This window comes from Rhizophagus irregularis, chromosome 14 (assembly GCF_026210795.1).
Source record: "Rhizophagus irregularis chromosome 14, complete sequence".
NCBI classification, from domain to species: Eukaryota; Fungi; Glomeromycota; class Glomeromycetes; order Glomerales; family Glomeraceae; genus Rhizophagus; species Rhizophagus irregularis.
The window spans coordinates 4,481,260-4,499,840 of NC_089442.1; the positions used below are offsets into that span (position 1 = coordinate 4,481,260).

At 25.7% G+C, this 18,581-nt stretch overlaps 4 protein-coding genes across 4 annotated transcripts; 2 read left to right on the plus strand and 2 right to left on the minus strand.

The window, feature by feature from the left end:
• On the minus strand, positions 1 to 2,226 carry OCT59_006657 (uncharacterized protein; the record flags this gene model as incomplete). Its single annotated transcript, XM_025330622.2, has 6 exons — positions 1 to 520; positions 619 to 803; positions 1,100 to 1,467; positions 1,615 to 1,677; positions 1,771 to 1,833; positions 1,908 to 2,226. The coding sequence occupies 6 exons, from the start codon at positions 2,224 to 2,226 to the stop codon at positions 1 to 3; spliced, it is 1,518 nt and encodes a 505-aa protein (XP_025172207.1).
• A 4,348-nt stretch (positions 2,227 to 6,574) lies between these two features.
• Positions 6,575 to 7,525, plus strand: OCT59_006658 (uncharacterized protein; the record flags this gene model as incomplete). Its single annotated transcript, XM_025320060.2, has 1 exon — positions 6,575 to 7,525. The coding sequence occupies one exon, from the start codon at positions 6,575 to 6,577 to the stop codon at positions 7,523 to 7,525; it is 951 nt and encodes a 316-aa protein (XP_025172206.1).
• A 1,494-nt stretch (positions 7,526 to 9,019) lies between these two features.
• On the plus strand, positions 9,020 to 10,093 carry OCT59_006659 (uncharacterized protein; the record flags this gene model as incomplete). The annotated part of the gene is made up of 5 exons (XM_066141412.1): positions 9,020 to 9,065; positions 9,143 to 9,243; positions 9,331 to 9,440; positions 9,520 to 9,814; positions 9,887 to 10,093. The coding sequence occupies 5 exons, from the start codon at positions 9,020 to 9,022 to the stop codon at positions 10,091 to 10,093; spliced, it is 759 nt and encodes a 252-aa protein (XP_065998200.1).
• A 6,073-nt stretch (positions 10,094 to 16,166) lies between these two features.
• OCT59_006660 (uncharacterized protein) lies at positions 16,167 to 16,924 on the minus strand. Its single transcript, XM_025332415.2, has one exon. The coding sequence runs from the start codon at positions 16,869 to 16,871 to the stop codon at positions 16,362 to 16,364; it is 510 nt and encodes a 169-aa protein (XP_025172204.1). The 5' UTR covers positions 16,872 to 16,924; the 3' UTR covers positions 16,167 to 16,361.
• Positions 16,925 to 18,581: the final 1,657 nt, after the last annotated feature.

The following is an 18,581-nucleotide window of genomic DNA, read 5'->3' on the forward strand; positions in this document are numbered from 1 at the left end:
TTAATAATTATTAACAATTGTGGTAGTGGTATTTCTATGTGATTTCTTAATTAATTTAACATTATTAGAAGAACTACCATTATAACTATGATGTAATGATTTAGTATTATTGTTATTATTATTATTATCTGGTAAAGAAAGAATAGAAAATCTTTGATTATAATTATTATCATTATTATTATTTGGAATTGTACTTACACCATTTTTCATCAATTCTGCTTTTTTTGATTTAATATCAACGTTATAATATGAATAAGTAGAATTATATAAATCTTTTTTACTATAATGTTTTGAAGTTGTACTAGGAGAAGAATTATTATTATTATTATAATTCGAAATTTTTGTTGATGAATAAGAATAACGATGATAAGCTGAAGGTATGATAGCATCATTACCACAACCTATTCCTATAATAGTACTACTACGACTTCGACCATTATTATTATAATGACTACTATTACATATTTTTTTATTATTCCTATGTAATTTCTTCGGAGGTTTTTTTGATGCCACATGAGTACTAATAAAAAAAAAAGAAGATTTAGTTATTATGCATACCAAAGCAATGTTGACAAATACCCAATGCGTAAACACTAAGTGAATTAAATCAAAACATACTTATAAATCATAACCCATTGAATTACATGAATAAAGATAGGTAAACCATAATTCCAAATAATTATAATGGTAAGATTAATCCCATTAACAAAAATAATATTAGATCTACGGAGAGTCACGTATATAAATAAGACCAAAAGAAAAAGACATGCAGGAATTATTTTCCAAATAACTGGAGAGGTTAACTAAAGAAAGAAATTTTCATTAGTCAACGGTGAGATTTCAACGGTGAGATTTCAACGGTGAGATTTCAACGTGATTTCAACGTCGTTTCAAGTTTCAACGTGGTTTCAACGTGATTTCAACGTCGTTTCAAGTTTCAACGTGGTTTCAACGTGATTTCAACGTCGTTTCAAGTTTCAACGTGGTTTCAACGTGATTTCAACGTCGTTTCAAGTTTCAACGTGGTTTCAACGTGATTTCAACGTCGTTTCAAGTTTCAACGTGGTTTCTTTCAACGTAAAATAAATTATATACTTACATTATCACGATTTTGTAAGAATTGTTCTAATATTGAATCAAGATTCTTTTTTTTATCATTCAAAATTAAATCATCAATATTTTTTTTTACCCTAGGAATGAATCTTGACCAAAAATATATCATTGATCCAATATAACCTGAACCCCATAAAACCCAAAATATATTTTGAACTATAAAATAATTATTCGCTTTCTCAATATTACCAATATCAGCATAATAACCTGTTAATCCGGCCAATGGTAAAAAGATGATGAAAGGTAATAACATTAAGGTGATACATGTGATGTCTATTTTAAGTAAATTCCGAGATTTTTTTGATTCCATTAAAGATAATGTTGTATCTAATTCAATGGCACCCGTTGAATATACTATATAAAAATAAAAAAAAAAGTACATATAAAAATTTTGTCATTTATTAAAATAGCGTAAAATCCGTAAAAAATCCGAAGATCATAAAAATTGGTAATATCGTAAAAATTCGTAAGATCCGTAAAACAAAAAACACAAACACTTACAAATGCTCAACGGATATAATACCGAAAATGATGCTATTAAAGTTCGAGGTAATATTTGGAAAACTTGTAATATTATATAAAAAAAAAAAAATAATAATTAATTAATAATCTTAAATTACAAATAAATTTATAATATAAAATATAAAATATATGTACTTTCGGCCCAAGCAACGTTCGGATAAAGATCGTTAACAAGTTGAAGTATATGAATGATTTGCCCTGTATAAAATAAAATAAATATATGATGAGATTTACACATAGCATATATGCATATAATACTTTACAATACTTACATGGACAATATATTAAAGCCAAAGCATAGTACATGTGTTGTGGACGTGGTCTTAAAATTCCACGATCTTTTCTTGCAGGAAGAAAGAAAGGTTGTTTCTTAACATAAATTAAATGGTACAAACATATTGATGATACTATTGTTAATAATAAACAATAAGCTAATAAAACCCAATTTATGATCTTAAGAATTTCTTGTTCAGGACATTCATGAATATTAATTCTAAAATCACAAATACATATGCTAGTATCCCAAACAAATTTGTTATGAGGATTATAGTTTTTACATAAAAGGGTAAAACTATTTGATAAACGAACCATAATAAATAAAGTCGATAAATATTAAATAAGTCGGATAATTATTAAATAAGTCGATAATTATTAAATTATTTAATTAATTAATATCTCTAAATGTTCATCTAAAAATCTTCCGTTACACCCGCTGACATTCTACTTTTACAAAAAAAAAAAAAAAAGTTATTCTTTTTTTTCTAATTTCTTATAATAATAAAATGCACGACGTGCATAATTCAATTAATTAATTATATATTTATGGTACAACAGTTACAACAGTGAAGTTTTTTTTTTTAAAAAAAAAATATTATTATTATTATTCTAATTTTTCATTTCAAGGGAAAAAAAAAATTTTTTTTTTTTTTTACAAACGGTAAAAATTTTTCGAGAAAGAGTACCGTATGCAAAAATTCAGTACAAATTAATTCTCATCCATCCTTATATACTTGTAAGACAATTCTTTGTTTTGTTCGTTGAATGCAAGAAAATTTACATATGCATCGAAGCCATAAATACATAAATACAGAAAGAAAGCGACCCAATCAACGAAACTTGATTGGGTAACTTGTGTAGCTTTTAATTTGGTCGAGTTTCCTATTATGGTTGCTTGACGTACTGCATAAACGAGGCGAGTTTGCTTTTTTAAAAACTTTAAATCCTCGGTACAATTCATGTGACCTGATGGTTAATGAAATAAATTTGGATAACAAACAAACAAAATTAGTTATAAAAAGATGCAGCAATACAAGTAGCAATACTATTAATTAACATTATGTATTATGCGTTCTGAGAAGCAATCTTGAGATATTCTGACGACATATTTGAATGGTTATTACATAATTGTTAATTATTGACAATTTTAATTGTGATCCATTGTAAAAAATTCAAACTACTTAAAAGGTCGTTTCTAAAAATATATGATTATGTGATTCTTTTTTTGGGGCAACACATATTAAATGAACGAAGATTGAATGAAGCACACTTTTGGTTTAGAATGGTTAAAGTTTTTTTTTTTAACCTCCTGTTTCAAAAAATAATTTAAGAAAGAAAAAAATATTAATAATAATATTTAGCACGGCGAATATATTTTCTGTATTATAATAAAGTATGTATATATTTAAAAACATGGTAAATATATTATAATAAAGTTTGTATATATTTAAAAACATGGCAAATATATTATAAAACTTGGCAAATATATTATGTATATATGGTAAATATATTAGCTGTGTTTAAAAACATGGCAAATATATTATTAGTTTGTTGTATTTAAAACCACGGCAAATATATTAGCTATATTTAAAAACACGACAAATATTAATTTGCTGTGTTTCTATATATTTAAATACAATAAAAGTTGTGTTTGATATACTGTAAATTTCATATTCTTATTATAAATTTTTCCGAGTATGCAGTTTTAGTTATAAAAATTTTCAAACCTTTTTTCAAACCATCTGTATTTTTTTCCCGTCCTACAGGGGTTAAAAAGTGGTATATGTGGTATGCGTGGTATGTCAATTGGTATGTCAAAGGGTTGCCTATCACCATTCATTCCATTCATTCCATTCATTCTTAAATGTTAATATAAATTAATTTTAAAAATTTTCCGGCATCTAAGATTTATTTTACCGAGATTTTACATTACATTTTACATTTTACATATTTTTTTATGACTAAAAAGAAATCTCATCAGATGAAATATAAAAATAAGTGATACAAAATTACAAATCACATAAGATTGCGTATTTGATATATTTTTTTTTGAATTATATCTATTTTCCTAATTTGTATTTAAACTTTTTTATTTTTTAAATTAAATTAAATTAAAAATTTAATTGATTCGTTTCGATTTTTAATTTTGTATTATCATATAAACATAATAATTACCAAACATATTTTATGATTTTTAATGAAATACATTGCTGAGTAAGAAAAATATTCTATACTCTATATAGAATAAGATTTATACCATAAGATTTATTATTATATATGATTAATTTTTGTCATTGTAAAAAAGAAAAAACTTATTAGGAAATATTTAAGATTATTAAAGGGTTATAAAAGTTTTGTTATCTTATTAATACATTATTATTATTATTATTATATATTATTTTAAAAATGAGGGTGAAAAAAAAAATTATTGTAAAATGAAAAAAAAATTTTTTTTATTGATTTAGCCGTTTTTAACGATAACTTACGATAATGACTTGCGTTTTTTTTAAAAAAAACATTGACCAATAAATTATCATCCGATTAATTCCGACCAATCATTAAAGATAATCTGAATTTTAATTATACTAATTATACTATTTTCGTTAAAAAAGAAAACTATTTGTTTTCAAATATTATGTATTACATAAAGATGATTATATAATTTTTGAGATCTTTTTTAATTTAATATTAAAAAAAAAAAAAAAAATTGATATTCTTTGGGATCTACCCCCGTTCTATGTAAATCTTTACACACACAATGATTAAAATTATTGAATTGATAATTTAAAGACCAATTAAAAGAAAAAACAATAATAATTTAAATTATTTGATAACTTTTGTTTACTTTTTATTTACTACTTAATATTTTTAAAAGAAAAATAAGAGTATTACAAAATAAACTTTTAATATTACGCCTTGACAACATGTACAAAAAAAAAATAACGGGTTCATCATTTAGAAATAATAAAAAAAAATTTTTTTTTATTATTTATTTGTAAAAATAAATATAAATAAATAAATAAAATGGAAAAAAAATTTATATTATAAAAAAAAAATAAAAATAAAAATAAAAATAAAAATAATAATATTTTTTTTATTTTTTTTGTAAGTGGAAAAATAGGGGAAAAATAAAAAATATTTAATTTTGTATGAAAAAAAAATAATAAATATAAAAAAGTAAATGATTTGTTTTTAATTTAAGAAAAATTTTAAAACTTTATAATAATTTGTTAAATTGAAATTATAAAAAGTATTAAATATAAACTATAATTTTATGCTTAATTAATTAAAAGAATTTTTAGTTAGATCAACAAATCAACAAAATATTTTTACTTACATTGATCGGCGAAAAATAAAAATAATGTATAGATATAGATATATTACATATATATATATATATATATTAACTCGTGATGTTTTCGTGTAGCAATCTTTTTTTTTGCACCAATTAAATCATTTCTTAAATGAAGAAATAAATTTTTGTTGTAAGCAATTTAAATAATTTAAATTAAATTAAATAATAATTATTATTATTTAAAATTATTAATATTTATTTGTTTGCTTTTTGCCTTATTTTGTGATACAATAAAGAAAAATCAGGGTCAACGTGAGAAAATGTTACACAATAAGAAAAAAAATATTTATTTTCGCGAAAAATAAAAAAAAAAATTTTTTTTTTTTTTTTTTTGACTAACGAATAAAAATTAAATTGAACCAATGGGATTAAAGATTTTCTGATTTTCGGATATAAATCATCACGTCCGCTTTCCTGGAAAGTTTGTAATTAGTCCGACATTGCCCCAGAAAAATAAAAAAAAAATAAAATAAAAATAAAAAATAAAATTACTAAGAATCAAGAAGGTAAATTTTTTTAAATTTTTTATTTTAAAAAAAATTAACTAAAAAAAAAAAATGTGGTCCAATGATGCGATTTTCCGCTTCACAAAAGGTTGAAGTAACTAACTCCGACATTCTCAATACTTTTTTTAGGTAAATGGTTATTTTTTTTTTTTGATCTAATAGATCGAATCAGGAAATGACCAGATCCGAAACTCTCACATGAACCCAAGAAATACTTCAAAAGTTAAAAGTTCCAATGATTACAATTGTTTACTCATTGTTTTTGTCCTACTTTCCTATTTCCAAATTCGTTTTTTTTTTGATAAAAATTGTTTGGTTCAAAGTGGTTACACGGTTAAGGTTATACTTGTACTAGAAAAAAAATTTGTTTCCTATTTATGTGTTCTTTACAAAACGCCCTAAAAAAGTCATTCTTTTTTTAACTTTAAATTATTTTTCGTTTTTTTTTAAACGCTACTGGTCCTCATTCTTTAGCCAGTCTATATCCTTATTATTGAATCCCTCCTTTAGGTTGAAAAACTCTTCTCGTGGAGTTTTTTACCGGTCCTATTCGGTTCCTTCTTATTTTATTTTATACGAAATTTATATATATATATATATAATATATATATAAAAAATTTTTTTCATAATTTTTTTTTTCAAATTTTTCAAAATAAAAAAAAAACAAAAAAAAAAAGATAAAAAAAAAATAAATAAACAAAAAAAAAATATTTCTTTTTAATTTAATCTTCATATTTATTTAATAATTTCTCCTTTCTTTGTTTTTTTTTAAAATTCTATTTTTAAAAAAACAAAAAAAGTCATGAATCGAACAAAGGTGACCGTCGCTTGTCAAGCCTGCCAGAAAAAGAAGGTCAAATGTACGGGTAGCGCACCTTGTACAACGTGCTCAAGAAGTGGCCACAAGTGCATTTTCTCCAATAATGCAAAAAAGCGAGGTCCACGAAACGGTAATGTGGAGGTCATTCGAACGTCGGCTCATAGATTAAACTGTGTATTACAGAAACATCCTGACTTACGCGACCAGATAAGTCAGATGTTAGAAAGTAATGGGAATAATGAGAATAATAGTAAACATTCTCGTCAATCCGGAAAAAGTGGATTATATGCTTATTTGGTACCCAAAAAACCTGATATTCCCATTAAACCGCAACGTTGTCAAGATCAGGAGGATCATCAATCTCCTTTCTTCTGTAAACCTATGCCAGTCTATCCCTCAAATATGCGAAGGGATCTACCTTCTAAACGATCCGATATTAATGGATACACTCCACTCACGTCACATAATATAAGTGAAGTAGTAGCTTCTGCTACTAAAAACACATCAATTAAAGATCTGACGTTGCCCCCCCCTTATTCTCAGTCTTCTATGAGAAAAGGAATGTCAATGTCAGTTTATAGTTCTTCCCTAGGAACTCAATTACTGCTTCCTGCACCTGATCTAGGAATAGGAATGGATTTCTTACAAAAATCCCTAATTTCCTCATTAAAAAAAAGTAAAGATGAGGATCATGTATCAACAGATGGATCCTTTAATGTGAAAGAAGAAAAGGATTCTGTTACCATTTCTTTACCTTCTTTACCTTCGCCACCTTCATATTTATCATCGCCAACCTCCACGTACTGCCCCCCTACGCCAACTTCTTCGAGTTCACCTCCTCTATCTCCTAGATCCTATACCGCAAAAAGATCTTCGATTCATCTTTTGTCCAAACCGGCACCTTGGCATGATTATATGGAGATCGATTATTAAGAAAAGAAAAGTTCGATTATATGACGAATTTGTGGAGATATGTTATCCATCATGATAACATAAATATCTATAGTAGACAAAATATGATTAAAAAAAAAAGAATCGGTTTAATATTTTAATAGTGTCATTCATATTGACATGACATAAAAAATTAATTTAAGGTAATTTAATTTTCACACACGCACAAAAAATTTTTTATTAAGTTAAAAATTTTTTTTTTCTTAAAAAGAAAAAAAAAGAAATAATATGTTTATAAAGTGTGGAGATTAATATAAAGATTTATTTTTTTTATTATTTTTTTTTATTCTAAGAATTAGCAAACATAAGTTATATATTGTTTCTTTTTACTAAAAAGAATTCAATTTCTTGTTAATATTTTTTTTTATTATTATTGTTAAAAAAAAAATTAAAATAAAAAAAATTAAGTTGTTAAGGATAAAAAGGGACACTGCGCCATTTATACACTGCGCCATTTCTATACTGCGCCGCACGCTTTAATTTTCTCCATTATTTTCGTTACCATTTTTGTTAATAATTGTTTTTTTTTAAAAAAAAAAAAATTTCAGACTCGGCACCGAAAATACAGTAAATTATTAACAACAATCTTCTTTTTCACTCAATATTTCAATATAACATACTACAATTACTACGTACATTATTATGTATATATATAAATTCATAATAAACAATAACAGATAGCCAAAATATTATCTCAACTGCGCCATAAAGATAAAGTGACGTTTATCTTTCAAAAAATATTTAAACATTATGTTTAAATGCATTGCATATTATTATTTTGATTTCATACAATTATTAACAAGCAGCATGAAGATAAGGCTCATGATCTCATTGGCATACGGAACTCGGATAAAAGTATAAATAAATGAAAATATGCTGTTTGTTACAAATGAATATCGAAGAATGTTAAGATTAAAATATGCATTACAATAATCTTTTCTATATTATGTTGTCTTTGTGTACTTTTGTTTGGATTTTCATTTGAAATGTTTCCAATGCTACAACATTTAGGGTAATTATGTGTTACAAAGAAATCACATTTTTTTTTTTTTTTTAAACGAAGTTTCCATTTTAGCGAAATCATTTGGAATCAAAAATTATACCGGATCTAAATGCTTCAACATGAATAAGATCTTTTTTTTTCGGAGGTTTTTTTTTAAAAATTCTCTTTTTTCACTTCATTCATTTTAACATTTTTGTCCAAATGATGTAAAATATAGTAATTTCATAATAAGTATTATATCATCTCTTTAAGAATTTCTATTTATCGGGATTTCTTTTATAGTGTACATACAAAATGTTACAAATTTAGAAGTCTAAATTGTAAATGAAAGAAAATTTATAAAATCGCCAGTTTAATAAGTTGAATCTTATTTATTTCTCTCGTTAATTTACTATATTTCAGAGAGATTGATCATACTTTATATTAAAGACATTATTAAGCTGCGTAGAAAACATATCTGATATAAACTTGCAATGGAAGAAGAGAAAATAATCCCAGAAGGGTCAGAACAATTCTTTAGTAAGTCAATTATGAAAGAATCATATTTTATTTATTTATAAGAAAATGTTTCGTTTCATCATCTTTTTTTTTTTTAGTTGAATTTGCGAAGAAGAATTACATAGAGTTAAGTATTGTTGGATCACTTTTTGCGTTCGCAATATTTGTTTACTTAATTGGACGATGTAATAATAAAAAGGTATTAGATATTGAGAAGAACTTTTGCTATTTTTTTTTTTTGATTTAATATAATTTATTTAAAAATTTGTTTTATTATCTTTATTAGGGAAATAATTTTGTAATGTTCAACTTTCTCTTTATATGTTATGACTTAGCATTTGATATAGCATTTCTTGTAAAAAATGCGAAGGATGTTCCAGGATTATTTAGACCAGCGTAAGAAATAATAAAAAAGTTTTTTAATTATTTAAATAATTTGATATCTTTTTTAACTTTTTGATACATAATTATATAGGTTATTAATTTTAATAATATCAGGATCAATTAACCTAGCGATGAGCTTTGCAATAATTATATATCAAAGAATTTGTAATCCAGCATTTTCAAATTGGCTTAAAGAAAATAATAGATTTGCCGCTTTAATCACAATATTCTCGGCGGCGAATATACAAGCATTAAAGATTATTTCATCAAATTATGGGGGAATGGACGTACTTCAAGTAAAATATTCTTCTAATGGACAAAGGGCTATTGCTTGGGGCGGAGTCTTAAATCTTGCTTTCCAAGATATACCTCAATTAGTTATTTTGGTAAGTAATAAAGACGGGCCAGCGTAGGGACATTTTAATATTTCTAATAGCCTGTCTTTCCTTATTTATTAGGTAAAATATTGGATCAAAACGGAAGGATATGTATTTTTTCCTTTTATAAGTCTAATATTAAGTGTTACGATTTTATTTATTGATTTCTTTGGAAGAATTTATGATGCTATCATTATTTCAAATGATGATGATGGAACAACACGTCGTGTGAATAATCGTTCAAGTGATAGTTCTTATCAATACAGTATGCGAGTTGGAGCTCCTTAATTGAAACAACGGATATTGATAAAAAAAAAGGACTTTTTTTTAAAAAATTTTAATAAGTACAAGTATACTAAATAGAAATATAATATAATTTGTTTTTTTTTTTTAATAAAATTAATAAAATGAAAACATATAAAACATATATAAACATATAGATGGCACCGTAATAAATATATAGTACGTCATTAATATATTAATATATTATTATGTATAATTTTTCGCAGGGTTTAATGTTTATTTTCACAATGTATTTTTAAAACCCCTTTAACTGTTTCAACCGTTTCAATAATTTTTGAAAAATGGTAATAATATAAATACACAGTAGTGATACAAAACGGGAAGGATATTGATATTTTAGGTAGGTGACAATAAGTCGGTATCAGTATCTAAAATTTTTCCTATTGCACGAACAGTGTTTAAGTAATCATACCAATAATACACTTATTGGTATCGATCCTGCGGGAGTAACCGATATTTTGCCCCCCTAATTCCGAACAATTATGTTATTATATTGGTGTTATTTTAAAACCTTATATAAATAAACAAGTTCATTTGTGCTTTCCTTCTTGGCAACGGCGATCATATGATCTAAATTGAACATAAATAATAAATAAATATTATAATATAAGCAAAAGCACCTTTCATAATTATTTTGCCGGAAAAACGATTAAAAATAAACGTAAATGTTTATGATTAAATTTACCGTGTATGTTGCGATTTTCAAGATATTTATTTACACTTAAACTCCTATTTTTTCCGTACCCCTCCCCCTATTTTTTGATTATCCGAGACTAAAAATTCATCGGAATTTCTCCAAGTAGTACAAAAACTCAGTACCTGATCACTTAATAATTCACGTATAACTCTAATGTATTTTTGCATTTGTGACTATGTTATTTTTTTGTGTCATATTCTCTTAAAGAGGATACGAATAAGGAATACTGGGAAATTGTTAAGTAAATAAGTTTCTATATATACTGTACATACTACTAACTACCAATCTGCTGCGTTTTATGTTAACTTTGCACGACAAAATATTGAAAAAATTTGTATAATTTTACCCGTTATTATTTATTTACACTTTTCGATTACGAACGAACCAATAAAGATTAGAATAGATGTGTTAAAGTAACGACTGTTAGTAGATTTTACATAATAGATTTGATTATCCTATCGGCATTATATATATACCGAGGGATTCTTTTTGTCCCGGACCCCCGGTATAAAAAAGTATAAAATCCATCGGTGTATACGTCATACACAATCAGATAACCATCTTTACGCATAAATTTTTTTTATTAAATCTTGTTATAATATCCATATACGATCGGAAATCATGATCTTTTTGTTTTAATATCATTGAGCCCTTTTTTTTGTGTTATTCAGGTATATTATAATATAATAATTATTCAATTTTTTTTAAGAATTTTACGAATTTTACTTTTATAAAAAAAATTTGTAAAATTCAATATTATCTAATGTTTTAATTAACTATTATCAATTTTTTATTATTATCATTATGGTTCTATTATTAAATAATTGATCTGTACACATATTTTTATTAAAAATTATTAAAAAAATTAATATTTAAAACAGAGAATTCTAAATTTATGTTTGTAAAATAGAAAATAATGTTTGTGCGCAATCTACAATATCTACAATTACAATTTACAATGGTGATTTATTAAATGATTTAATGTCACGACTGCCACGTGTGTATCACACATCATGCAGCTAGTTTATTCTTTGTTTAAATTTTAAATTATTAGTTATTCAATATAATTTTTTTATTTATTGTACGCAGTCGCTCCACATGAGTTCTGACTAGCCGATGTGAGAACCAGGGAAGATGTTTGGTTAATGTTAATCGCACAAGTAGATCGATTAGGGTTATATAATTCTTATTTTAAATCCAATTAATCCAATTAATCCAATTATAAGCAATATAAAAAAATATATATTATCCTATATTTACAAAACAAAACAAAAAAAAAGTAAAACAAAAATCAAATCAAATTAATGAATGATAATTAGTACAAAAATGTCAAAATCATATTCGTAATCTTATGAAGATAACGTTCATTTCTTTTTTTATCAATTTATCATATGTTTTTTATTTACAAATAAAAAAAATTAAATTTTTTAAAATTCCATAATTTTAAAAACTTGATCAAAAACCTGATTCATGTGTTTGATTTTTTTGAAATATTTTTTTATCATTGGTATAATTGATGTCAGACAAGTTTTTCATGATTTTTTAAAAAAAAGGTGATTCTCATGAAAATTATATTTACCAATACAAGGTAAGAAAGAACTTTTAAAGATCGGAAAAAAGTTTACTGCAAAGATATAGTTAATATAGTTTTACTTATATAGAACAATCGACATCCATACAACTTCTTAATTTTTTTTCCGGTTTTTACGATCGTCACAAAATCAATTTATAATTTCTCACCTCATTTCCAAACACATTTGATTTTCACTCGTTAATATAGATTGTCAAATTTTCAATATGTGAATAGCCAATCAATCTATTTGTTACTTATAAAAAAAAATCCAAGGATTTTGATAATATAATTTCATTTGTTCATATATTAGAATATTTGTGATCACGTGCAATATATTTTTGCGAGCGCATTTATTTCACCGAAAATCGTTTCATCGACTCATCGACAATCAACTTACCAATAGACATTTTACATACAGGATCATTTCACCTACAATTTGTTTCAGTGATGGTCATTTCACCGATAGGTTCATTTTATTGACAGGATTATTTCACCGAGAATTATTTCACCGACAAATGATAATAAATGAATTTTTTATAATAAAAATATTCATTGATTATATTTTTGTATTTTTCGTCCTTTCGTTAGGGTTTTGTTTTTTATCGCACCCGCGAAATATCGCATCCCCTTATAAAAGTCGAAAACAGTATTCTAAATCCTTTTTGATATTCTAAATATATTAAATAAAATTGTAAAGCAGGCAAAAATACGCATACTATATGGTTTTTTAAAGCGTTAAAATAAGTATGTTGTAGACCAAATCTAAACCAATGTTCCAAATAGTGTTGGTCTCCGTAAATAGTTGTAAGTTCCAAAAATCAAGTAAATATAACGGTTGTAAATCAGAATTACCATCTTTTAGCTAATCACAATGGTGTAGTATTTACAGCCAATTTACAGCTTACGTTTATAATATTACAACCGCTAAAGGTTGTAATTCGATATATAATAATCGTTACTTACGGCAACCAACCTTAGTTCCAAACCTTACCATCGGCCTAAATTAGATCATCATCGTTGGTACAGTCTTTAAAAGGCATTATTAGATTTGGCCGATAATTTAGGCCGATGGTAAGTTTTGGGACATGGTCAAAATTTGGTCTACAATAGGTACATTAAAGGTAAAAAAATCAAAAAAAAAAAATCGAGAAAATTTGGCAAAGATCGGCAAATTATTATATAAAAATTGGGGAGCGATACATCGCATATGCGAAAAAATATTATAATATTAATTATTCAATATTATTTCATAATATATAATAAACGTTAAATATAAAATATTTAATTTATTCAACATTTAAAATTAGTTATAAAAAATATTAGAAAAAAAAACATCAAATTAATAATTTTTGAAGTTGATCAAGCAAAGTAAAAAATAAAATTCGGGGAAAATGATTTTTTTAGCTGAAATGACATGATATTAGATGAACAAATTTACCGGTGAGTTGATTGTCAGTGAAACAATTGTTGGTGAATCCGAATTTCCTCTGCTAAGTATATGTCATTGATCTTACGAATGTTGACGTATGACATACATTTTTTTCTCTATAATAGATTAATAGTATATGTATATGTACGGTATCCGATCAAAATCTCGAAAATCACTTGCACGACTAACACAAGATCGACAACAAAATCTCGACAATCCAAATCTCGACAATCCAAAATCCCGACAAGTCATTAATATATCGACAATTTTGTAAATCTAATGATGTGTGTTCTAATAAAATAATTTGTTGCAATATGTAATATTTAGTTTAAATTTGGTAAATTTTATAAAATTGTCAGGATAATCAACTTGTCGGTATAATAATTTGTCGGGATTTTGACTTGTTAGGATTTTGACTTGTCAAGATTTTGTTGTCGGTCTTGTGTCAGTCGTTCAAAACCTTTATGTACATAAGAAATTTTTATCCATTATTTCTGTAAAAACTCCTTAAAAATGAGCCTTTATCGAATTATTTTTCACTAAAATTTTATTAAATATATGATATTAGTTAATAATACATTTAACAATTACTTCGTATATACATAATAAATGAAATGCTAAAGAATACAAAAATCAGTGAAGTTATACAATACAATCGATTATTTTCCTTGTTTTTGTAATGGAAAATTTTGAATTCTGGTTAAGAATTAGAAAGAGATAATTTGAATAAAGGTACTGAGTATATTGTGGCACGTAGAATGAGACGATTGTAGGTAAAAATTGCATAATTGAAGACGGTTACAGTACATTTCGCCGAAGGGATGTTTCGTCGAAAGGACATTTCATCGAATTCCATTTCGCTGAATGGACATTTCGCCGAAAATGGTAGCGATTAACCTGAAAAATATTCATTGCGCAATGAAAATAAAGAAATAAATTATTTTAGAGATCTTTATTTTTTTCAGGATATTATCACTTTAACATTCAAGTAACTGATATTAATTGCTAAGCAATAAATAAATTTCAAAATTCATCCCGGTTTTAAGGTATAAACGGTATAAACATACGAAAGTTTCAGAACCACCGATCACAGAAATTGAAAGAATTTTACTTCACCTTCAGAAACAGCGTGTTTAGCCAGTTCGTCAATTATACATACCATATTTTGCGTAAGCCCCACCCTTGCCAGAATTCTGGCGATTTTGACCAGAATTATGAGGATCTTGGCCGGCATGAAGTGCTTATATACCGCAAAATACGGTATTAATTATAATAATTTACAAACCCAAACCGTATGTACAGTATACATCACCTTCGCCTCAAGAGATTTCTCCTGTTTTTATAACGGGCGTGCCATCACCCTACACGACACGCGAAAGTCATTTCCTTATGCTATAAAAGCCTCTTCCATCATGAAATCAATTAATAAAATATAACTTTACTAATCTATCTCATAAAATCAAAGTAATCAAATGAAAAATATTTTATTATATCCAAAAAAAATTACAGAAGGGGATATGGTTTATAATTACATGATCTTGTATAACACGGATGACTAGCTAGGGTGGACGCTTCGCATTAATGAAATGAAATAATATTAACTATATTAGGATTATGATTTATAATTTATAAAAATTTTCAGTGCTTTCTTTCTTACAAAATTAGTGCTACCTTACATTTTTTTTTTGAAAAAAAAAAAATTCTTACAATATTATCGTAACTCGTATGGGTTGTGTTATCACAGCACTTACAATGAACTATGGTAAGAAAATTTACAATTTAAGAATTAATATTAAATAAAAATAATAAATATTTGTTATCAGCACCACTTAAATAAAGGATTTACTTATATATATATATATGAACGGTAATTACCGAGTACTCCTCATTATGGATTTACAACATGCATTACCCTGTAAAAAAATTACAATCCCGAAAGTCTAGGCAGACATTTCTAATGTCAAGGGTAGCTAATCTCTTACGTCATATAAACTATCTTATGTTATTTCATATTCTAATATTTATAATCCTATTTATAACTCTGTGGCTAACAATCCGTGTTTTCCATTTTTTATAATCATAAATTCCGTGAATAAGATACAATTAAGGAAAACACGTATTTAAATCATTGTCGTGTTACACAAGGAAGCTAAAATCCTTAATTAGATTTACACTGTTGACTATGCATGAATTAGCAATTAATCAATATTTTACAATTAAAACATCTAATACATGTTTCATTTTACCCTTGGCAAAATAAAAAGTTTGTACATAGAATATAATCTTTTGGGATATTATTCAGTATTATAATAAAATCCTTTTCTATCGAAAAATAGTCACATGTTAAGAAAAAAAAATTTTTATCAGAAATTTAATTTTTAAAATTTATTGAATTTTTAATACATTCATATTTTTGTTGTTAAGTTATTTCCTTATAATATATATATATGTTAAAATACGTAAATCAGGAATTATATACTATGATTAATAAATAAAGATTTTGTTAAAGTAATTAAAATCACGAGAATTTCTTTAAAATTGAATTTGTGAATTGTCAGTAACCATTATTCGAGAGATCCTGTTGAAGGTGATTTTCCATATCTAGATTATTTAAATTTACGAATGGTGGAGAGGTAGGTACAATAATTATTTCGAATCCTGGTATTTCAAATCTAAACATTTGAGGATGATTTGTTTGAGGAAAATTAAATGGTGGGGAAATATTTTGAATGAATTGAGGTGAATTTTGATTAACATTATGTCCAATGTATTGTGGCACGTAGGATGTGGTTGTAGAATGATATTGCGTAGTTGTAGTAGTCGAAGTAGTATATTGATTGTTTATAAAAGAGAACGTGGCTTGTTGTTCATGATTATTTGATATATAAGACATTGTTGGCGTTGCAGGAAAGTTGGTATTATTACATGGGACATTCGACGAGGGCTGTCTCATTTGGATTACATTTGTTGGTGCGTTAGAATAATTATTAATTTCGTTATCAATAAATACATTTTGGATGTTATTGACATCGTTTCGTAAAATAGTATTATTATTGTGATCCATTGTATAATAAAAATGAAATTTCGAAAATTTCGAAGAGAAAAAAGTATAATGATAATTTTTCTACAGGAATATATTGTGGATCGTGCTTTTATATTGTTTTTTTTTTTTTTTTTTTTTTTTGAAAGAGATTCTCTCTATTCTAATTAAAGTCAGTAAATTTACAGCTCTACGCAATTTTGGTAAATTTCTACCAATTGTAGTTAATAATTTTTTTTTTCTATATTTAGCATGTCTTTATTACTTCCATATTTAAAACATTATAAAGCAAAATATTTCAATATCAATTGATGATTGGTTTAGATTTTTAACTGACTAGCATAAATGCGTTATTATTCGCTTTACATATATAGTAATAATTTTGAACTGCGGTTATTCCAATAATAGTTATACAATATTTCGTTTCACATATAAGGCTGTGTTGAAGAAGTAGTCATTTTATGTATATATATCACTCAAAAAAAGAAATAGATATTATTATTAAATAATTCCATAATATTAATAATGTTACGTAACGTGAATCAAATATGTTTATATAATTATTGATTTGTTTTACACAATATTTGTTTATGTACTAGGAAAAAAAATGATATCATCTAGACTAAACCAAATTCGTTTATTTATCTTTTATTTGTTTTAAACATTTTTAAGCCTGTCCTTTAATATTTTTTTTTTCATTCGTTATTAATAATTACTTACTATAAAAAATTCTCTTTTTCGACTTTTTTAACATATTTCGACCGATGTTCACTTAATTGCAATGGCCTGAATAGATATATTTGTTGTTTATTTATAGATTGTTGGAAGAAATGATGTCTACCTTAAAGGTCATACCAGGCTGATAGGCTTCTCTTGCTCTTTTTATTATTTTCAGGTTAGGTAAGTTTTAATCCTTGGAGAGTAAACGGAGTAAGCGGGACTTTTCTATATCACGTGATAGAGAATGATTTATGGCGTTTCGCGATAAATCACAAAAGTCATAAAATTTTATTATGAATACATAAATACAATATTTCACATTAATCATCCACATAATTTTCGCAAATTTTAACACATTTCTATACAATTATACACAACTTTTCATATAATATCTAGTTAATTCCCAAAATCCGCGGGCTGCGGCATTTACTATTTAGTAAAGGGAGATATCATTCTAGTTTATTCTAACAAAGTCATGTGAAGTTATCACAATAATATTAAAAAATTTCGTGAAAAGCGCCACAACATTTCAAAAGATTCACAATCACAACAATCACAAATAAATCACATATAAAAATTTACTTTATACCGGCCAAAATTGGTTCTTTACCCGCGAGCATCCTTATCTTGGATCAGTGGATCACGGTCCATATCCAGTGAGTTTAATTGGATAAAATTATTTTGTGTAACATTGAATATTTATTTCAAACAAAATTATATAGTTAACATCCATTAAATCTCTGAATCAAGTTATTATAATTTTTAAAGGGCGAAGTATTACCATTTTTACCATCTTAATAACATATCACAGAAATATTTATATAACAGTTCTAATACAGTATATACTTGTTATTCAATGAATAACTGACGTAATTTCAGATAATACGGCATTAAGGCGGCGTAACGATGAAACACCAGTATTACACCGGGCCGAATTGGTGTAAATGCGCCGTAATATTTCGGCATGGCTTGAACCTAATTCGCCCATGTATACCCGTGTATATGATAGATACT